The sequence below is a fragment of the Carya illinoinensis genome, chromosome 3 (assembly GCF_018687715.1).
Source record: "Carya illinoinensis cultivar Pawnee chromosome 3, C.illinoinensisPawnee_v1, whole genome shotgun sequence".
Taxonomy (NCBI): domain Eukaryota; kingdom Viridiplantae; phylum Streptophyta; class Magnoliopsida; order Fagales; family Juglandaceae; genus Carya; species Carya illinoinensis.
The window spans coordinates 10,150,273-10,173,143 of record NC_056754.1 but is presented as its reverse complement, the minus strand read 5'-3'; the positions used below and the strand labels follow the sequence as shown (position 1 = coordinate 10,173,143).

General features: G+C 35.7%; 3 protein-coding genes across 4 annotated transcripts; 1 reads left to right on the top strand and 2 right to left on the bottom strand.

Moving 5' to 3' along the window:
• Nucleotides 1-957: 957 nt before the first annotated feature.
• Nucleotides 958-4,115, top strand: LOC122303182. The gene is made up of 4 exons (XM_043114818.1): nt 958-1,442; nt 1,572-1,672; nt 1,831-2,955; nt 3,107-4,115. The coding sequence occupies exons 1-4, from the start codon at nt 986-988 to the stop codon at nt 3,815-3,817; spliced, it is 2,394 nt and encodes a 797-aa protein (XP_042970752.1). The 5' UTR covers nt 958-985; the 3' UTR covers nt 3,818-4,115.
• Nucleotides 4,116-11,529: 7,414 nt separating this feature from the next.
• On the bottom strand, nt 11,530-16,966 carry LOC122303181. The gene is made up of 7 exons (XM_043114817.1): nt 16,575-16,966; nt 16,466-16,497; nt 14,695-14,792; nt 14,485-14,567; nt 13,816-13,893; nt 13,635-13,733; nt 11,530-12,071 (listed from the first exon to the last, which is right to left on the bottom strand). Exons 1-7 carry the CDS (start codon nt 16,656-16,658, stop codon nt 11,775-11,777), a joined length of 771 nt encoding a protein of 256 aa, XP_042970751.1. The 5' UTR covers nt 16,659-16,966; the 3' UTR covers nt 11,530-11,774.
• Nucleotides 16,967-18,071: 1,105 nt separating this feature from the next.
• Nucleotides 18,072-22,562, bottom strand: LOC122303180 (probable fructokinase-7). Of its 2 annotated transcripts, none has more exons than XM_043114816.1 (7): nt 22,387-22,562; nt 21,124-21,314; nt 20,384-20,596; nt 20,079-20,276; nt 19,805-19,945; nt 19,514-19,630; nt 18,072-18,345 (listed from the first exon to the last, which is right to left on the bottom strand). In XM_043114816.1, exons 1-7 carry the CDS (start codon nt 22,406-22,408, stop codon nt 18,208-18,210), a joined length of 1,020 nt encoding a protein of 339 aa, XP_042970750.1. In that variant the 5' UTR covers nt 22,409-22,562; the 3' UTR covers nt 18,072-18,207. The 2 variants fall into 2 exon arrangements, with proteins under 2 accessions (XP_042970750.1, XP_042970749.1); XM_043114815.1 differs by having other exon boundaries at nt 21,124-21,326; nt 22,387-22,561.
• Between the last annotated feature and the right edge of the window lie 309 nt (nt 22,563-22,871).

Sequence of the window (22,871 nt, the reverse complement as noted above, 5' to 3'; positions counted from 1 at the left end):
AGAATTCTACATGCATCATAATTCAAAAATATATAGAAGAGGATAAACACTATACACATCAAGATTGCTCGTATGAGAGAGATATATGAAATGAATCTTGCAATAATTAATGAATATTTAATGTTGTCTAATAAATTTACACAGACAGTAATCACTGTTGTAGAACTCAATTTATATGTCTATCTTTCTACCGCTTGAGACGCTTAATTTCATATAATAATTTAAAGAGATATTTTCCCATACCATACAAGCCAATTCACTTTGTTTCTTCTGTTTTTAATCTATTTGATTCAAAAAATATAGCTTTGTTTCAAACCTAACGTTATGGCCTATGGGAGAGGTATGTAATTCCAAGTTGAGCAGAAAAGGTATGCAAAACGATACCATATACAATGCCTATTACATCAATATTTTACTATAAAAAATGATATTTACATTCTTAAAATGTGTAAATTTGGGGCATGCATAGACTATTTAAAAAAAAAAAAAAACTAAGAAAATCTGAAACTTAACGTGATAAAATTATTATTTTTAAATAGACCCACTTATTTTTAAAATGAATTATTAGAACTTACACCACTGAATTTATCATCACTCTTCTAGTGTGTCACTGTATATCAAGATTTTATATAACACTTGTAAGCAAGGAAGGCGTTGTACACCACTTACGCTTCCTCCTCGCTTCGAGCTGGCAAATACAGAGGCACGTAGTCATATCGTCATACATCAATTTCTTTATCCATCTCAATTCCCAATGACTGTCAAAGAGAGGGCAGAGTTGGTTCTCGTTCTGGTTCTGGTAAAACGTGGGAGTGAGTGTGAAAATCTAGGATAAAGATAAACAGAGATTGTGAAAATATATAGAAAGAAAAGGTTTAAAAAAAAGGGAGAAGGAGAGAGAAAAAGGGGGGGGGGGGGGAATATAAAGAAACTCAGACAAATAGTTTCACTGTACTTAATTCTTCAAATAAAACGGGGCTGTTTTATGCTTGATGGATCCGCTTTTCTCGCTTCCTCGCCAGCATATCCCACAATCTTTTTAGCTATTCTCTCTCAACTTCTCTCTCTCTCTCTCTCTCTCTCTCTCTCTCTCTCTCTCTCTCTCTCATACATAGTCTCTTTGTCTACTGAGCCAAGACTGCATCTTTCTGTCATTTTCATTCTGATTTTCTCATTGTTAGAAAAGTTCTTTCCAGACCATATTTCTTGTCCACGGAATAGCAAGAGAGAAGTATTACTAGCAATGGGTAGGGAATGGTATTGGGGCGGAAGATCCTCCAAGAGAGGTGGTGCTGGAGGAGAGAAAGATGCCTCTTCTTCAGGTTGCATGAATGCTGTCTTTCAGTTCTTTGATTTCCATCAGTTTCGGTTCGCTTTGCACCACCGAAAACCCTCTTTCGAGCCTACCTGTATCCTGCCAGAGGAACCCACTAATCCCAAAGGTTCTCTCTCTCTCTCTCTCTCTCTCTCTCTCTCTCTCTCTCTCTCTCTCTCTCTCTCTCTCTCTCTCTCTCTCTCTCTCTCTCTCATACATTCTTAAACTTCGATTATGAAATATCTGTGTAATCCAGGAGTTGGAGCACCAAGAAATAGCTTGCAATCGGAGGAGCTTTCGTTATCATGTATTACAAGAGAAGGAGAAGAGGAGGAAGAAGAAGATTTTAACATCCCTGTAAGTTATTCTGTTAGAAAATTATTTTACAATTTTCCAGGCTTTATTTTTTTTCCTAAGATTCTTGTTTTGTAAAGCGAGTACTTATGATGATGATAATGATAATGTGGAGTCCCTAATACTATTATAAGATTCTTTTTTTTCTTTTGAAAATCCAGATAGGTATCCAAATTAAAACAAGTGGACTCAGAGGATCGAAGGCTGGAGCTCCAAATGATTTTTCCTCGGAAATCAGCAGCTCTCCTGGAATCAAGACCCCGAATTTGGTAGCAAGACTCATGGGTCTCGACCTTCTTCCCGAAACTCGCTCTCCCTTTTCTTATTCTTCAGCACATGGAACACAAAATCCTCTTCCAAAATCACATTCTCACCGTCTTCGTCCACCGCAACCCCTCCAAAGCAGGCTAAGAAATATCTTAGACTACGATATTACTGGTACTCGGTCTTTGCCGGAGACTCCAAGAATATCCTCAGCTAGAAGATCCAACGTCGATCACAGGCTCTCACTTCAGATCAACAAAGAGAACTTGAGCGCAAGTGAGGACTTAGAGTTCTCTCGATTTTCATATCTGAGAAGGAAAGAGCGCAGAGGTGAAGAGGAGAATAACAGAAGTCCGAGCGAGCACGCTAGGCAAATTGTGAAGCAGTTGAAAGAAAAGGTTAGCAGGAAAGTCGGGATGGACATAACGAACACTATAACGAACAGAGATCAAGGAAGATCAACTGAGCTTGTTAACCAATTCAAATCAAGGAAATATTCCAAGGCTTTCACCAAAGTTGTGGAAGAATATTCAAGTCCAGGAAAGCACTCAGCACCTTCTTGCTCTCCAAGGCTCAGATCCTCGGAGCCAAAGATCAAATCAAGCACGACACAAGCATCCAGCAAAGATAAATCTTTTCATTATCCAAAACCATCGTCGTCTTCATTGTCTTCATCACAGAATGTCCAGCCGCAACCGATTAAAGTTTCAGTCATGAAGCTGAAACCTCAACCACTGCAAAAGCAGCAGCAGCAGGGCCCGAAAAGGATTAAAAAATGTGAAAAGATCGAAGGTGAAAGGTTCCATCAGAGGCTAAAGAAGCCTCCACAAACTTCGGATATAATCCGAAACAAGCAAGAGGAACCATTTGTTCGGCGATCAATAGCCCCCAGAGCCAACATTCCAGAGAAGAAATGCAAGAAAACCCCTCTGTCAAATGACCTTCTCAACATCACTGTCCCAACCCTTCTCACAGTGAAGAAAGAACCTTCCCAATCAGCAACCAAGATTCCTCAAAAACAGGTGCTCTATTCTATATTTTCTATTACCTTTCGAAGGAAAAAATCTGTTGTAGTAAACCAAGCAGTATTCCTTTTTGCTTTTAATTTTTTTGGGGGGCTACTTATCGTTTAGTCTATTGGCTTATTTTGTTTTTGTATTATGGGGAACACAGTTTCAGGTATTTGACGCCCAAAAATCAAGATGTAGCTCACAGTTATCTAGTTGTACGAGCCAGTACAAACCAGAAACGACGGACAAGCTCATGGCCCGAGAAAGTAACGATGACAGATTTAACGGTGACTCCACCACCGGAGCTTGTGGAGCCGAATATGAGTACGTTAGCAACATCCTAAGGCGTACTGGTATAGACAAAGAAACCTGCATGGTGTCCTTCTCCAATTGGTTCTCTCCTTCCCATCCCTTAGACCCAGCTATCCTTCACGAACTCGAATATACTGGCACCGATACATCTACTGCCATCTTTACTAGTGAGAGTCAGAGTACTGGGATCATGCCTGGTCGATTGGGTTTAGGGTGCAACCAAAAACTATTACTGTTCCATCTTGTGGATGAACTGTTGGTTGAGATTTTGAAGCCAACTTACATAGACATGAAGCAATGGGCAAGTTCGAAGAACGGACCTGGTTTTTGTCACATGCAAGGGTCCCAACTAATTGAAAAATTATGTGCCAAAATCCGAAGCTTCCCATGTGCCGATTGTCGTGTGCTGGAAGACATTGATGCTTTGATCGACAAGGATATTCCAAGACTGAAGCTCCAAAGTGCGATGGCATGTGAGGAGGAAGGAGAGGAGATAGTGACGGAAATAGAGAAGGACATATTGGACACGCTCGTGCGTGAAACAGCTATGGAGTTTTGGTGACTTGATCGTACGACACCGTTTGGAGGAGAGACAGAGAGACAAAGAGCAGAGGGCGTCACATGGGCGATTCACGTGAGACACAGTATTGCGGTGGGGCCACTGGTTGGGACTTGTAAAGAGTTTTGAGGGTTCCACCAGGGATTTTAACTTCCAACAGAATTCGCTTTTTGATTGGTCCTCAAAAGACATTGCTGGCAGAGGAATCCCATTCTCTCACTCCTCCATCATCCTTTGTATATTGTTTTCTCTTACTGAGCTCCTCCTTTCTCTTTCTAAGAATTAATTTATTCTTAAGCAATACTGATCTCCAATACCTCTCTTTGTTTTTTCTTTTAACTTTTTATCTTCTTTTTAAGTTGTATTGCTTAAAAAGAACTTCTGAATCTTTAGTAGCAGTACTACTGGATTATTAATTAGGCGCAACAATTAATTTCTAATTATTAAAGTACTAACAATTGCTAAGAAAAATAAATATAGTTATTAGGTTAATTAAAAGTTTAGGTTTAGAAAGGGAATATGCATGCATGCTAGGGGAATATTTATATATGTTTAAATATAGTTAGTTTAATTGGTTGTTCGCGGGAGTATATATATAGTATAAGAAATAATAGTTACAGTTGTAAATATATAAAACTTTAAAAGAAGGTCCAAATTATATGACCTATATTTCAAAATGACTAGTCAATGATACAATTAGAGGTTCATTGGAACCTTATAAAGAGTAAGAACTTTTCATTTTCAAACAATGTAGGATCTCATACATCACATATCTGTATCCTTATTATATGAGTTATCACAATCTACCTCTTTTAAAATTTCGATGCCTTTGTCGGGCCTATTCGTTATAGGTGGCACGATTCAAGTTCCACATTTTGAAATATAGTAATGTGATTTAGATTTTCCATAAAAGCGTTAGAGAGTGTACAAGAGTCGTATAATCATTTTGAAAAAAAAATAAATATGTACAAGATCTACGTGAAAAAAACTTAACTTTTTAATAATAAATTCTATTATTTTTTATATATGCATATTTCTTTATTATAAATAACATTACTATATAGTATACACTTGCAAAGATGCAAAACGACCAATGGTACTTAAAAAATGATAAGTTGCATGCAGCCGAGACATGAACGACGTGGATTCTCTTTCAGAGGCACCCTAAAGTTGCAACCAAGTTCGACCGACAAATAAAAAAGTGCAACTATAGGCAGAAAAGAGATCAGATATTGGTATTCAATTGGACATCCTTAGATTCTGTCAATTTATCGCGGAAAAAGTACATCAATTAATTAATGAGTGGTTTAATTTGAATTACATTAATGTACGTACCATTTGTAATTAAACAGCGCCAGGATTGGATTTAAATGAAGAAAAGTTTTTATAAGTTGACCATTAATTACCAATTCTCTATTTTTCTTTCATATGTATATCAAAAATGCTATGGACAACCGTGATTGCGTCCCCGCCGCGGCCTCGCATCCACGTGTAAAAAGAAAATGACTTCCTTTTCTCCTTTATCATTTCCCATTGTTCGTGTTTGAAGCGAACGTCCTTTCCTCGTATCTATGTTCGAAGCTGAAGAAGACCTTTGCCGAAGTCCATCATCCTTCTCCATTCTCAGCTCATAAAGCTCGTCCCCAGCAGAACCCAAATCGACCAACTAAGACGAAGCTACGAAGATGGACTATGTTTGGGATTCTTGACGTCGGTTCCTATTTTAGGTGGACCATATATCCCGGTCTACCATAAATATTATGTGTCAAAAAATAAATAAGGTGGACAGGAAGTTAAATACGACTGTCTATGAACATAAGTGCTAAGATTCCTTTATTTTGAAAATAGGTGTGCTACAGCTGAGACTCCGTTGTAAGATGTCAGAATAGAAGATGATGATGTGAGAGGAGAATAACATTGATCTGGAAAAATAAATAAATTAAAACATGAATATGTAATATGCATGGGAGAGAGAGAAGACATCAGATCAGAGTGAGAGAGATTGACGGCTAAATTGTCATACGTGAACGCTCCTACTATATATATTATTAATTATTAGAAAATGTTAGTAGAATCAATAAAATTGACTGATAAAAATAATTGATTGACTTCTTTATTTTTTAATTTTATTTAATGATTAAATAATTGAATATTAGTGAATTTATTTTTTTGTTATTTTTTAAAAATATTTAAAATTATATAAAAAATAATTAAAATAAAATAAAAATATATATTTACACTGCATTGGTTCACTTTATCAGTTAACCATCGGTACTATATACTAACATTGTCCATTATTATTATTATAAATAAAAGCTATAACTCATGCGTGCGTGGATTATGGAAATAGAGTTTTATGTATTTGGTAAGAGCAATATTCAAGTACTGGAGGGGTATATATTGGATAAATAGACTATAGAAACACTAATTAATTATTATAAATTTTTTAAATTTGTATACAAAATATGATAAATAATTTAATTTTTTTAAAATTTTAAAATAAAAATAATATTTTATTCAACTTAATTTCAACTTTCATTTTATTTTAAATTCATTATCCAAATCTTTACAAGAGGTTTTTATGTTCTTGTGATTTTTCCTGATGTTTCACTTCATGAGTTTAATTTCTAGCTACTTACCTAACTCTACCACGTCAAAATTAACGATTTTGTTTGTTCTATCTGGGCATCGAACGGCCTGAAAATTATCATAGGTACGACGTGTGTGCAGTCCCGTACGTAGGGGCTATTTCATCTCTATGTGGTACCCAGTAGTGGTTGTACCTACTGTTTGTGGTTAGTAACTTAGTACTCTATTTTTGTACTTTTTTTGAGGTTGTGCATCTAGCTTTCATGCTAATCATACAGCTGCCTTATGTACGTCCATTCACATGTGATACGTACTTCATTATACAATATATATATATAATTATATGATTTATATATGGTCGATCTATGATCATCATCTTATACGTACATGTACAGTATGGACAGACGATTAGATTGATCATAAGCTTCTCAACTGAAATTACACTTTACCACCATGTACTATATATAATATTATTCCACCTAATATATATATATATATGAAATGTTGCGCATGAACATGACCATCCCAAAATCTAATATTATTGAGTCTTCACAACCAGTACATGAGTACGTACTAGGTTGCTAGCTGTAAGAGTGATCATGTCCAACTGCATGCTATAATTAAGTGCAATTAGCACACATATTCAAAAATTATATATGAATTATAATTACGGGAATAATGAGATCGAATGAATGAGATGAATTCAAAGATTCATTATATACATATATATATATATCTATATGCTCGAAATTATTCGTCTTACTGAATGATCATGACCACCATCATCGATCACGTCAAGGGATCTTTTGTAGGATTATTGATGCGAACTTCCAAAAGTTTTCCACGCGATACTCATTGCCTCTCTTGCTCAATGAAGAAGAGACCCCAGTTTATATTGAAATATCTTGTCATGTCTGCGTGCAAGGCAAACGATTCCTATCTCAACTGTGAAACATTCACTGACCATCATTTTCTATTTTACCGTATATATGTTGAGTCGTTGACACACGGTATATTTCTTTCAAAAACCTATATATGATCAGTTTTATCTGATCAAGTATATTATTTCGATCTGGGGAGTACTTTAACGTTATCATGATTTTGTTTTGTCCCAGGAAACGTTCATCAGATCATTCAACATGCAGATATTTTAGGGTTCTAAATTAAGATCGAGCTAGCATGAGATATTCATTATTCATCACGTCGTATTAGTACGGATAAGTTTTGAAAAGAATGCCCTTGATCGAGTACGTATAATATATATAATTAGTTAATTCACCAATTAAGGGAAAACACAAAAAACAGTCATGAAGTTAAGTAAACGTATGATCATGTGCTGCGAAGGTACGGCCTCGATCTCCGGGGTCTCTGCGATAATTAAGTACGATTTTTCTGATCTGACTCCACTGACGAGTCTTATAACTTCCATTAATTATTTTCAACGGCAATCTCGCTTAGATATCTTGCAGATCACAAATCTAGTATGGCAGTGAACAATCAGTGTGCTAGCTAAGATTACCGATCAAGCGGGAAATTCAAAAGCAAATGCAAATGATCACATGCATCATGTGATGGTACTGGCCTGATCGGTCAAATGTGAGGTGGTTTAATTGTGGTCAGGTATATTAATGGTGGTGAGATGCGATCAGGTACTGGATTACATCATGAGCTGGGAGTGAACCTTTGACTTGGTCACTCGATTTAATTATTGAATTAATCAAGCATGATGTTGGCCGGGATTGTTTGAGGCAAGCTGACAGCTCGGTGCTTTCAAGATCGATCTATTTGTTCCTGAGTTTTCCCTCTTGGGTGTGTGATCCAAGTTCGTGGAATTTGTGTACCATTTGTTCAATTAATTTTCAAGTAAAGAGATTAATGATGGATGATCATAACAATGACAATGTCGACAGATATGATGAGAGTTTTGGTGTAACAAATATATTTATGACTGAACATACGCTATAAACTCAGATCCTGCCATTTAACGCAAGAAGACTTTTGACCTCGTTTGTTTTAGCATATTATATGAAATGAGATGGAGTGAATTGAAAATATAAAAATTAAAAATTAAATAAAATATTATTAAAAAATATTTTTTTAATATTATTTTTATTTTAAAATTAAAAAAAATAAATTGTTTATTTTATTTTCTATAAAAATTTAAAAATATTGTAATTATTAGATCAAATGAGTTGAGATAAGTTAAAAAGTATTGTGAAATGCTGTAAGTGATCAATAATTATTCAGTATGAATATGACACTCTAAATACATTGATAATATTATAATGATCACATTGTAATCAAATTTCATAAAACACGTTCTAATTTGATTTTTTTTTAATAGACTGTCTCTTTATTTTTCGAAACATAAACATTTATGGACCTATGGTGTATCTATCTTTTTGTTCACCAGCCCTGGTGTATTTTTATTTTTAACTAATATTTGTATATTCATTGAAAAACTACTTTTTGTTCACCCTAAATTGATTATAAAGCCGCGGCCATTTTTAATGGAAGTAATTATTAAGTAGTTTTTGATCAGTAAAGATACGTTATATTTCATGTCTTATAAGATGACGGGACAAATTATTCAAACGTAATATTTATATAAACAATTTTAATATGAGAAGTTTTGTAGTTATAAAAAGATTTTATAAAAAGTAAATATATAGATTGATCATGTAATTTAATGTAATATATTAAATTATAAAATTATTTTTATTATAAAATAAATCTAATATATTATATCAATTTATAATTTTATTTTTATAAAAATTTTTTAATACTCTTTTAAACCGATAAATAATATTTATAATCATAAAATATATAAATATTATATAATTCTTTTGAAGAAATTGAGTAAACGTGGGATATATATAAAAATAATTTTTTAATAATAAATTTTTTTTTTTTTTTTAAGTTGCATAATAATTACCCATTATCACTGTATCTAACATTGTGTTGGAGATCTCTCCGGCTAACTCGACCATCCCTAGTTAAAGGTACAGCATATTTAACTCCATTGATGTGACAAACAGGACTATCTGTACAGCAAAAATCTAAGGGAAACTACAGGTACGTGCTGCGTTGCAGGCTATATTTAAGAGAAAAACTACCGGCTGCCAGAAGTTTTAATTTGAAATGTTAATGAACCTCTAGCAAGGCCTTGACCCACGACGACTTATCTGCAGAATTATTATGCCGCTCTGCAGAATTTCATCCATTCCCACGTTCCTCCAGTTAAGCTCTTCCCTGTACGAAGAAGGTGTCATCTATCCCTGCTAGCTACAAAGTTGCTAGTTAGGTAATGTACCGCCCTAGCTCACTGTAGAGCTATTATGAGATCGAACAGATAATGAACAATCAAGTAGATCACCATGCATGCAGCTTCTTCATGACTAAGAGGGTGGTTGGTTGGACAATTATAGCTGAAATTATAGTTCCTTCTTTCAGCTACTTTGAATGTGTTGGATGTTCATCGATTAGGATTGGCAGCATGCAGCTGGTAAAAAATTAAAAAAAGGTACGTGCAGCTTTGACACATCCTGCTTGTGTTTGACTAATTAGAGGAGTTTTAAATTTTCTCGGGAATATCCGTCGTGCTTTTCCATCCACAAATATCAAGTTTGTATATGAATAGAAAACATGATCTGAATGTACTAATGATATGCCCAGAGAAAAATTAAAAACAAAAAAAAAACGACTTAACATGTAAAATAGATTTGGATAGAAAAAAAGAAACGAAAAGAAAAGACAAGAAAAAGAATTGGGTCAAAACAAACATAATAGAAAGTTCCAGAAGTTTGTACTGGGTAGATCAGAGTGTTGCTGGAAACCCGAAAAGAAGCGATTCCTGGACGGCCCAACTAACTTAATTCAGTAAACGTAAGCAGGCAGTGGTTAAAAACACCAAAAGTGAAAGCTGGAATTGATGTTCCTTTGACCAAATCATTGTAATATTTGAATGTATAATTCAACTGAGTTATAATTATGCTTGTGTTTTAAATTATCGTTAATGCACAACATTAAAGAGACGCCGTACGTCCCCCGGTCGCAAGTTATAAGACCGACCAGGTCAGTTGAGCAGGAGTACTGTACGTAGTAGCACTGCTTGCCTGCTAGCATCCTAGCCCTTAATTTTGCCCCAACATCCTATTGATGGTCAACTATGTTTTCTTGTGCCTTATGTATGTGTAACAATAAAATCTCAAAGCTAGCCTGAAGAAATGCAGATCCCCCAGACATTATGAGATGCATGCATTCGCTTTAGATGCTTTTTTAACAGAAAGGGGTAAAATCGTGCTGAAGAACAGTAAATTTCATGATGATGTAAGACACAGTGAAAGATGCTTGGCAACTCGGGCCAGTCAATGCGGTTTAATTCAACTATATTTTCGCTTTCCCAAATATTGATAACGAAGATGTCTTCCCCTCAAACAACAACTCAGATCAACAAATTGCAGGGCACCTCAACCAACCATCCTTAATTGATCTCATAGCCCGAATATATTTTTTTTTCGCTGTACTAATTGAAATGAGATGTTTGCTTGGGAATTCCACCCTCTCCCGTATCTTGTTCCGTTTTAAAAATAAGCTGTTTGCTTAGGAAAAAAAGGAAAAAAAAAAGGCGAAAGATGCCTGGGATTGGACCGTTTTAGGGAGGGTATAAGCCATTTCTGTCAGATTATTGGAGAGAAACAGGTGCTGTAACCCTTAACTCTTGCAGAACTCAAAGATCCTCCTAATTTAATGTAGGCCTGAATTCTTTTGCTGCTCTTGCTCTTTGCCTTGGGCAGTTCATTCTCTTATACTAATCAGATTCTTTTTAAAAATGCTCAAATCTCATATTCAGCATCCCTTCCCCCATTTTTCCCTCTACAGTTTACATCACTTGAAGAGCCCACAAACCATATTTCATAGGTCTGCTTTCAAAAGCAAGAAGGCACTTCGGCGGTGATACCGCTAATAATAGAGTAAGGCTTCCAAAAATTCAACAAAATATAGTGGGAGAGAGTGCATTCTACAAGTTGATCGGAAACTAGTTTCCAGGCAACTCACTGATGCGATTTCATGATCACAGGCAAATTTTCAACGAGCAGGAAAATCTCATAAGAATTTGGTCATGATGATCAGAACAATTGGAAACAATGTTATTGATTCTTGCTTGAAATACTATGTTAGTGACATGAGTTTCAACTTTCAAGTATCCATGAGAAGTCAGAAAGTTCAGATTACATTTTATTATCAACAATCTGTAGACAAAAACAAAAATTACACGGAAGGTAAAACATCAACCAAAGAATGACGAGTAGTCCAGCAACAGTGGCGATCCCTGTTCTGTGGCTCTAGCAAAGAATCTGGAGTGGTGCTTCTAGGCTCTACTACCATCCACATCAAACCCAGCACCAGTCCAGCCAGGTGCGGGAGGTCCTCTACCCTTAGGCACAGCCCCAATTCCCTTTCCTCTTCCTTGGAACAGAGTTTTCTTCTTCCCTCTTCCTTCTCCCTCAACAGAAGGTTGTTGATTTTGTCCATTTGTTACTGCAACATTTCCACCATTTCCTGGATTGGGAACATTTGCAGTTCCTCCAGCACCTGGTTCCGTTGTTTGAGGAACTGCCGCATTTACGACTGCACTACTCTGGAGAGTTCCTGCTGGTTTCGCATCCTAAACATAATTTCGAGTACAAAATTAAAAAAATAGAAAAAAAAAATGATTTATTGCCACTGTATTATATAGCAGTGATTGTCACATCAGCAGAAAGTGCATGACGGATGTTGCCTAAAGAAAAATGAAAGGAGTTTGTTAAGCTTAATGACAAATAGCAGCAACCACAATAATCACAACCACCCCCCCCCACCCCCCCCTTTCTTTTCTCTTTCTCCTCCCCCGTCATCATTTTCTTCCCCTCCACTGACTAAGCCACCACACGCTCACACAGACATAGACAAAAGCAATGAACCATCCCAAAGACATCATCACCATTCAAATTGCAAAGCTTCAGCATTTAAACCTCATCAGCAAAAGCTGCCTGTCCAGTACCCCGTACTTGCTCCACCTCTGCCATTCTTTTGTAAATTTCCTTTTATTTGGCCTAAAGCCCCTCCAATATATTGAACATCAGTATTTCACCACACTAAAGCCTTAATATAGCAGTTATCCTATCCTTAGATATTAGAAGAACAATATATGTTAAGAAAAAAAGGGGTTAAACTAAGGGGCAGCAAGATCAATAGATACATTTGAGAACACGTAGTGCAAGCTACAAGCAAGTTTGGTCACAGTTAAAATGGCTTAACTTGAAGCTGACCGGTCATTATTGAGTGAAAATATGAAAAAGTTGAAATCAAATAAGAATCAATAAATGTACAGCAAACTCACTAAGTTAAGTTCAAGTCGAGAGATTGAAGTGCCTAAACCTGCACTCAACCATTTTAAGATGAAGATGAGCTTGGATCAATCCAAAGTCAAAATAGGGTCATGACCTCAAAACCCTGATAATACAAAAAAGTAACAGGATCATAGAGGAATCTAATCGTACAGAAAAGATAAAACAGAAATTTATGGATGAGACACTTCTTACAATGACTAATTACTAATATGTTTTTCAATTTCAAAGACATTTTATTAGTGTCTTGAATGAATGGATGGATCACTAATATATTTCCCACTCACTATATATTGGTTAGTGACTTGGATGAGTGGAAAAGTCCTTGAAAAGGCAGATCAAAGCAAGAAATCACTTGGGCTTTCTTCTTTCTGCACTTCCAATTCTTTTTCTTTCACCCCCAAAAAGTGTCTAAACTTTGCTTAGACTCCCTTGCAAGTCAATAGAGACATAACCAGGACAAACCCAGGTTAACATGGGTCTGAATCTTCATACTTTTGCAATCTGGACAGTAGATAATCTCACCGCAGATCAAATGAATCAAATGATGCAAACATATCCATAAAAAGTGATAAAGAATCTCTTCACAAAACTAAAACCATTATGAAATGGACAAGTTCATCACAACAGCTGCTGCACATAGTTTTATTTATATAACAAATATACACAACCATTTTCTTTTGGCTATAACGTTTTTTTCTTTTTACAGGTTAAAAAAACACAGAAATAGCAAAACTGATCATCACAAAACAGAAAAATCCAAGCAATCGATAGCCATAGGGCCCCATCCAAGTCACTGACTATATATTAATATAACAAATAGAAAAGGCAAGAGAACTTACAAGAGGAACAGACGTGGATGCTCTACTTGGATTCAAGGCCTCTAATCTTCGTTTTAATTCCTCCAGCCTAGAGAACTGTGTGGTACTGCTTTCTTGAACCTATCAGAGATAATAGTGTCAAAAAGACAAAAGTTTCAACCAGTAACCATTATTCACATACACATGAGGCAGAGCTATATACCAATTGGCTAAGGTCTTCACATAGCTTCTGCTTAATTGCTTCTTCATCCTGCACAGCCTTTGATGCTGCTTCCCACACCTGAAGTACACAAAAAGAACAATTTATTAGAGAGAACGGAGAAAATAGATATGCCCTGGAAAAATTAAGTGATTAGAAAACAATAAGAATTTCCCGTAACCCAAAAAAATCCTAACTCTTAAGAACAAAAGCCCTCTCTGATTTCAAAGAAGGAATACATGCATTGAGAGTCAAACAGGCACATGTAGACATACTATAAATACACTCGTCAAATTTCACAAAGTTTATCTTTTTGGGGTAGAAAGAAAACATGAAGATCAGATTCTTTAAGACACCAATATTTAATGTTGAGAACACTGTAACACGTGATCAAAATTCTCCCAATTCAGTAGGGCTAAGGACACTTTTGTTTTTAACAAATATAAGCACGTATGCATTTAGTAAGTATTGAGAACACGTAGACTAGACCAATTTCCCACTCCTGAAGAAGTTGTTTGTTAACAATCTCAATTAGCTTGATTGTACTGAGTAACAACTTGCATTTTCAGAGGCACTTTTGAAGAAGAGGCCTTCATAAGCTATTTAAATGATGTCAAACATTATTTCCACTATCTGAAGGGTTAAAATCAATCAAGCATTAAATGGACAAACCTTTCGTGCTTGTTCTTCCTTCAGCTTGGCAACACGAACTCTCTCTGTTGACATTTCTATTTTCTTTCTTAAGTGTTCAAGCGCTTAAGGCATGCATCATACATGATAGCAACAACAAAATCAATCAACTATGCACATTACTGAGAAAAAAAAAAAAAAAAAATCATATTTCTGCAATACAAGAATAACTAAGGATGGCAACCTACCAACCTGCTTTTTTGGGCCCAGCAGTGAGTTTCAGCTCCAAGTTAAGATTTGCTAGCTCTCTTTCCACATCGCGAATTTTAGAATAATTTTCTTCAATGTACCTGGGTGAAAATAGAATAAAACATTAAGTCAAACATTCTTTGTCTAAATTATTATTACATGGCCAAGAGTTATGAAGGAACCAGCAACACTAAATAACATGATAGAAGAAAGAGAAACAGAAAACCATTATATTAAGGCAAAAAAATCCAGGTACACTAAAAACTTGTCGATATCATTCTTATAATTATTATTAATGCAGAGAAGCAAACTATAAGCAAGATATCAAAAGGCTAATGACAAAGATAGCAAAAACCACCTCCAATCCATGTCTTACCACCACGATGCTGTCACTTGCATCATATTGCTAACACCAAAATCTCATCATGATAAACATGCCATCCCAAAACAAATACCACCACAAGTACCTATTGCTACTAACTATGCAGATACTTACCACCACCACCATGCAATAAGCCCTACCAGCTACTGTGATCCTCACAGCTAATAGAATCTAGCATCACCAGCTTACAACAATCACCAGAAAGTAGAGCTGTGACCAGTGACAAGCCATTAGAATTGACCCACAATCACCACCACACCTTCATCACCTTGTTACCACAACCACTTTGTCCCACTAGACCACCAGTGCGGCTGCTTCCTCTAATAACAACTATGCTGACCTAACAACACTTTCAACTTGTCACGTTTCAACTCCTTGGCATTCTTAACTTAATAAGGGAAAAAATATGATTTAAAATACACCAAATATTATCATAATTTCGGTTTGAAGACATGTATTAATTAAAGAGGTATGCTATATAGTACACTTATATCTCATTCCCCTCATGCTATGTTGATGTGGCATTGCCCATAACCGTTGATTTTTTCTTCAAAAGCAGTAGTCGGTCCCATCTTTATGGGTAGTGTCATGTCAATATGACAAGATAGAAGTGGGATGAGAGTGTTATATATAGCATTTTCCTCAATTTAACACTTCATGATGTCGTTGGCATAATCTCACTTCAATTAACAACTGATTTATGTTAATATAGGTTTTAAAGGATTTAGTTTTGATGGAAATTTATGTAAATAGTTCGCAGGCTAGATTAAGTACAAGTATTTCACCAAGGTATATAATAGTTATGGTTAAAAAACAAAACCATGCCATTTTACCAACCATGATTATTACAGAAGCTTGGAAACTAATAAACACACAACTTCACATACTTCAAACTTCCAACAAGGCGCTTATTACTAGTCCTAGAAGGAATTCCTTCCATTTTGTGGCGGAGGAAAATTTAAAATAAACACAATAAATTTCTTATCCAACTAACCCTAAAGCATTGTGATCTCTTTTAGAAACAACTATTTTGTGAAAACACTACATATTTAATCATTCAAAATATGCTACTTGGTTTTTCTTTCTCTGCTTCTCTATTTTTTCAGCAGCCAAAGAACGCACGCCAAGCCCGCCGGGGAGGGGGGGTGGTGGTTGTTGGGAGGGGTGTTGGTGGGAGTGCGACAACAACAACTTGTACACCATCAACCGAGATCGGTCATCACTTCAAGGTTCCATTCCATCCCCAAATTTAAAAATAAAGAACCATCACTTAGATCATAGACGAATAGCAATAATAACCCGATCGAAATAAAGATACACCAAAGTTTATTTATAGATTGAACAACAAACAGTTACGGGTCTGAAAACTGAAAACCTGGGAAATGTACGTACTTCTTTAATTGAAGCTGCTCTTCCTCAATTATCTGCCACACACCCAAAAATATATATCACAATCCCACTCTTCACACAGAGAGAGAGAGAGAGAGAGAGAGAAGAAAACCTTTTCGGTGTAGGCAATGACAGGGGCTTCATGAGCGAGGCCATCCGGTCCGATCTCGGGTCGGAGAGAAGGATTGATAGCCATTTTCCGTTTCCAGAAATAATTTTTGAAATGCTTTTCAGATCTCTCCCTCCTCGATCCAACCCTAGCATCCGATGTTACCACGAACTCATTATCTTTTTATTCTCCCATGGGAAATGATAGTTGACGACAAATGAGCACCCAAACTGATCAATAATGTATTTTCTTCTTCTTCTTCTTTTTTATCAAAATTTTGCACTTTTTTCCGGTAAAAATTTATTTCAAATCCGGAAATTAAGAGAAAATTATATATTCATTGGTAAATAAAGAGAAGTCAATTGTCAAAGCATGTCTCTCATTTCCGATATATTTGCCTCCGCCCGTTTGGTCTTCACATTTTTTCCGATTTCCTATGTTTGATTTTTATTTTTCAGTTTCACAAATATCTCAAAAAATTTAATCTAAATACTTCCTCATTTTTCTTATACACCTTCACAAAATAGATTGCATCAACATTTTCTCTCATCAAACATGTCTATTTTGAGTTTTATTGAGGATTTTTTAAAATATATATATATATATATATATCAATAAACTATTTTCGTCCATCGTTTCCATTTGACACCCCCATGTTAAAAATCTTATGATTCAATGTGGCCCGTTCATGACATCGACCATGTCATAGGAATCACCCCTTCTTACTACCCATCCTCTCAAGCGAAAATGAATGAGTTTGCTTTTATATTTAATAAAAGAGTTATTATATTCTTGAAATAAGATTTTTCTTAATAAAATTCAAGACATTTAAATTTGCACCAAAAAAGAGATGACGTTATGATGTGATTCAGCTGCCATTATTTCCGGGTCAACAAAACCAGGTACCAGTTTGTTTTTCCTTCGTATAAATAACTCACTGCACATGGTAGCCACATGAAGAAGGAGAAAGTGACGCAGCACTTTCATACACCCGAATTTTGCAAGATGAGATCCCCGCCATTGGATTCTGCATTAATGATGCTGCAATTTGATTTGAGGCCTTCTTTTGTCACTTGCCAGCAGAATTAAGTAGTTTTCTTTTTTACTTCAAAAAAAAAAAAAGTAGTTTTCTTTTTGCACTGGGGGAAATCTTAGGCAGGTTTTGTGCATTTCCCGCACCTGGTTTGGGTGTATCAAAGTGCTAGAAATGGTCAGGGGAAACTCAAAGGATCATTGGGCCTTTCTTTTTGAGGAAATGATGTAGCTCAGGTCTCATACTCCTAACTAGGATAATCTCTATGGAACCTAGATTGTCAGACAACCATCAGAACCCAAGAATAAACTAAGACCACCCATGATTCTAACAAAACCATTTTTGCTTTTTTTTTTTTTTTTGGTGACTAAAATTGCATCTTTTATTTTATTGGTAATCATTATAACACTTCTATGCTAACATAACACCTATGTTTGTGCTCTCAGGGGCATGAGCCAAGCCAGAGATTTAATGTGAATGGAAAGTTCCATATTGAGTAATGCAGTACACAATAAAAGGGAGCAAGTTACCTTGGCAAGGAAACTCATTAGGTTATCTTAATTCAAGAAAAGAAAGTACATGAACTAGCATTTCAGTCTTGGTTTATCCTGCAGCAACCTTCGACAAGAATTGGAGAACAGTTTCTTTCGTGGGGAGGGCAGGAATGGCTCCCCTCTCCATCACCGTGAGGGCCCCACAGGCATTGGCAAAATCTAGAGCTTCTCGTAATCGCTTCTCATCCTTTAAAAAGAAAAGTTTACATTAGTTTTTGAAAGAAAGTACATATTCATGTAGCCAGTTGTTAAATGCCAACTTTTTGTGAACCACTTTTTTGGATGCATAACTTCGGAGATGAAGCAGAAAATCTTTGACAAGGCAGATGGAATAACCATTCACATTGAAAGCCAAGTTTATAGTCAATTAAAGAAAGCTCATTGACCAGATAAAGGCTTTGGCCATGTAGCTAATAACGAGGAAATGCTTCATGAATATGTACTACGAAGTCCTCTACCCAGCCGGAGAAATTCACTATTGAGGAAACCAGTAAGTTCAGAAACCCCACAAATTCTAAGCAGTGTAAAAGAAATAGCATTGGTAAGGTTTCACGGAAAACTGATGCTATAGGATTTCTTTGATTGGAGAAATAGCAAGCCAAGAACCTGGTAATTTTTCCCGTTCATGGAAAAGATCTCTGGCTCTTAAACAACCACATTACGGAAGTTTTGGGCAATATTATCATTCTTATTACTTGTTAGATAAACTGATCGTGGCAAAAAAAAAAATCAGTTTTAGGGAATATCATCAGTAGATATATGGGAAGGTAACTTCCAATGTACATGAAAGGCTAAGCATTCCTGCAATTCAAAGTTATTGAACAACAGAATGTCCATACATAATTATCTTGGTCTCTGCAAGGGGAATCAACACTGTTCCTAAGATCATCGACAAATGCAACTGAGTTACTTCATTGTGGGGTGAATCCAACTGTGGAGTTCCTAAAGTGTAGATAAATTGAATAAATCTTCTTAGGCTTCACAAAATAAGCTCACTAAGAAACCAACCACTATATAGGATCATATAATGCACCTATGCATTTAAAAAATTTAATTAAATGCCTCACATTGAAGCTCCTCTACTACTATGAGATGGTTTACAATTATATCAAGAGCAATTATTATTCCAAATGGCCTGATATGTCAGGAACTATAACTTCTTAGGCATATTACATTCTAGGAGATGACCCAGAAACATATAACTATAGTACTAATTTTTCTGCACAGCAAAGATCACACAAACTACAAGCATTTGACGTAGATTTAAAAGCAGTGTAATGCAAACATTATAAATAGGCGAAGGAAAAAGGATGCAATCAAAACATTTCTTTAGTCTCTTCAATAACTACAGGTACCTGGATAAGATTTAGGTCAGAAGCTAAGCTGTTCAGAATACCACTGACAAATGCATCTCCAGCACCAGTTGTGTCAACAGGTTTAACTTTGACACCAGCAACCCTGCCCCTGAATTCCTGCATAAAATCCACTTGTTGTCAATGTTCTTGTAACCTATCAACAGCATATAGAATAAAACGATCAACCATCTGAAATTACTGCTAACTGCAAGCAAGTCATTTTTCCACAAGAAACTAATCATCCTAGGTCTCCTCTGCTAGACATTTCGTACATTATCCACTAGCACTTACCTTAGTGTAATATCTGCAACCATCTGACCCTTCAGTTACAACCAAAAGCTTAAGATTTGGATGGAAAAGCTTCTTTAACACCACATTATCATCATAAGGATCATCACTACCAGTCAGAAATACAATTTCTTCCTCACTTATCTGTAAATTTATATAAGAAGGCTTGATGAGTGCCATGTAACAGATTATTACAATGAAATAATATTATTTCGTTTGCACCCATGTGGTAGCAAACGACTCTCATATTAGAATCCTATATAATTGGATATGACACCTTAATAATATCTGCCTGGTCCCATATACTCATTATGCCCTTCCGAGCAGCCTCTGCCGATGGCCATAATGGCAGTCTCAAGTTTGGATCATAGGAGAGGATGCAACCAGACTTTCTGGCAATGCTCATCGCAGCAAGATGGGTTGATCTGCATGGTTCATCAATCAAACTAATTGAACCATAATGGAGGATCCTTGCCTGCAATTATATGTTATTTGGATGTAAAATTTTCTGCAGAAATAATCATCTGTGGTAGAATCGGTAACTTTTGTTATTTCTTTATTATAAAATTCAAAAGGAGAGACCTGCTTAATAAGGTCTATATCAAGTTCTGATTCATGAAGAAGCATATCAGCACTAGGATGACGGAAAAATAAGAATTCACGTTCACCATCAGCTCGGAGTGTAACAAAAGCCAGTGAAGTTCTTGCATTGTGGTCAAACCTCATGCCTGAATTGTCAACATTGTTTTGTTTTAAAATGTCAGCCAACATATACCCAAACTCATCTTCACCTACCTGTCATAGTAACGTCAAGAACTTAGAATTGGTATTGCTTAGCTTAAGTTGAAGCAATGAGACATTGAAAAAAAAAATAAAAAAATTGTATGCCACATGCAGAAAAAGTATGAGGATTGAGTTAAGCAGTAAAAAAGGCACGATTCAAGAGGGACAGAGTTTTCCTCCAAAGCCATTGATGATGCACTGAGATCCCAAAGTAGGTACTGCAGAAACAGCGAGAAGATATCCTTTGAGGCATCATTTTGGAACCACAGAGGAGCTCACAATGGGTTCATATAAAACAGTTGGTCAAAAAATCATTCTATTATTTACTGAAACAGCATAGTACAAAAAAAGAAATTTAACAAAGCATTCAAATTTTTAGAAGAAAGTTTACAACATCAACCAAATTTCATTGTCTTACTAAAACTCAAAAGCATTGTGCTCTGTTCCTTTGAATCTTACTCACACATCTTGCATCTTTGTTTCCATCTAAAGTTTAATATTAAAATTCTTAGGTGAAAAAAAGAGAGTTGATAATACACCTTGCCTATAAAAGCTGATGAACCACCCAATCTGGAAATGCCCACAGCCACATTAGCAGGAGCACCACCGGGAGCTTTCTTGAAAGCGGGTGCTTCAGCAAGTGAAACTCCAGCAACCGTTGGTACAAAGTCAATCAACATTTCCCCAAAGCAAACAACCAGTGAATTGTTATCCCGAGTCCTCTGAGTATCTGAGGGAAGATCTTCAAAACCACCCATACAAATCAAATTGGTTTAAATTAATAAGAATCATGGTCTGATGGTCATATGATTTCTACAGTATTTATCAAGAAAGCAGAAAAGTGAAAAAGTGTCTTTTACTATGTTACTCAAACAAATATGTTGCATAGGCCTTTTGTACCCAGATAAACATATAAGGTGTGTTGATACAGGAAATAAAAGGATGTAAAAGGATACCAGCGAAAATGCATATCAGATGGTTAAAAATCAAACATTAAGTCCAAGAGGGAAACATGTCCTGCAATAATCCGAGCTTTCTTTTTCTTTTATTCTTCGAAAATCCCATATCACTTTAGAGCAAAAGCTTCAAATTGTGTGATTCAATATTCCCAAAACGTTATATCTGGTCGGAAAACTGATATATTATCTGCTGAACTTGATTTGTTAAAATTCCATTCTGAACTAATCCTTTTCAATCAAATTTCATAGCTTTTGCAAATGCCCCCCTTTACGTCTTCCCAATTAATTATCAAACGTCTGTGTCCCCACAAAACTTAAGGTATGGTGAACACATACAGAACAAAAAACTAGTTTTACAAAACGAAAGCTAGTAGAAACAATCGATTAAAATGACTATTTTGCACTAATTAAGCAAAGACTGACTATGGCATGTTTATTTAGACGTAACAAACTGAAATTTCACGTTAAGGCGTACCAGAAACAGTTCTTATGACCGCCCCAGAAAGATACAATACTACACAACCAAGAACAAGCCATGAAACAAACAAAGAAAGAGCCGCGAGACTAGCTGAATCTAGACAAACCATCCCAAGAAAAACAATGAACAGATACGAGAAAGATACCGATAATAAGAAAAACAATAATCAGATACTAGAAAGATACCTATAATAATCTTAGAAACCCGTATTAATAAAGAAACAATCTTTTAATGAAAAACCTGGTATGACCCAGATATGAGATCTCTGCATAGTAAAACTAGAAAAATATAAAGGATAGATATTCAATCAAGAACCATCATCGTATCAATGAGCAATGGAAAAGATGGAAGTAAGTAGGTGGAACCTGGAGTGGGATTCGTAGCCATTCGAATGATGCAAGTAAAAGTGATTGAAACGAGTATCACAACAACAATTGCAGAGTGGTAGAAGGCTCTGCGTCAGCGTTAAAAGAAGAGAACAGGAGAAAGGAAGGACCCGGTTGTGATCTCGAATGAGAGGATTCAGCTGACAAATGTTGAAATGGAAATATATCACGAAGCAGCCACGAAAAGATACGGAAATTTTACTGCCAAACACGAAAATTACTCGAGGACGGAAAAAAATAAAAAATAAAAAAACTATTATTATTTATCATAATTAAGTAACTATTATTTAAATCGTTAATATTCTAAAATTTATTATATCTATAAAAAGTTTTAGAAAAAACTTATATGAGTTTAAATAGTTAGTCCAAACAAGCCATGTAGACACCTTTTATTATTATTATTATAATTAATTTTATATTAATATCGATAAAAGTGGAACGGAACCACCGGATTTGGACCGCAA

What these genes read in the sequence shown, in the direction of transcription:
- LOC122303182 (XM_043114818.1), top strand. Translation starts at nt 986, where the DNA reads ATGCTTGATGGATCCGCTTTTCTCGCTTCCTCGCCAGCATATCCCACA. An exon ending in GGAACCCACTAATCCCAAAG is followed by an intron (nt 1,443 to 1,571) that starts GTTCTCTCTCTC and finishes TGTGTAATCCAG; the next exon opens with GAGTTGGAGCACCAAGAAAT. An exon ending in CCAAGATTCCTCAAAAACAG is followed by an intron (nt 2,956 to 3,106) that starts GTGCTCTATTCT and finishes TGGGGAACACAG; the next exon opens with TTTCAGGTATTTGACGCCCA.
- LOC122303181 (XM_043114817.1), bottom strand. Translation starts at nt 16,658, where the DNA reads ATGGCTATCAATCCTTCTCTCCGACCCGAGATCGGACCGGATGGCCTC. An exon ending in GAGCAGCTTCAATTAAAGAA is followed by an intron (nt 14,793 to 16,465) that starts GTACGTACATTT and finishes ATTTTCACCCAG; the next exon opens with GTACATTGAAGAAAATTATT. An exon ending in CATCCACGTCTGTTCCTCTT is followed by an intron (nt 12,072 to 13,634) that starts GTAAGTTCTCTT and finishes AATTATGTTTAG; the next exon opens with GATGCGAAACCAGCAGGAAC.
- LOC122303180 (XM_043114815.1), bottom strand. Translation starts at nt 22,408, where the DNA reads ATGGCTACGAATCCCACTCCAG. An exon ending in ACCAGGCAGATATTATTAAG is followed by an intron (nt 19,946 to 20,078) that starts GTGTCATATCCA and finishes ATAAATTTACAG; the next exon opens with ATAAGTGAGGAAGAAATTGT. An exon ending in GTTGCAGATATTACACTAAG is followed by an intron (nt 19,631 to 19,804) that starts GTAAGTGCTAGT and finishes GATTTTATGCAG; the next exon opens with GAATTCAGGGGCAGGGTTGC.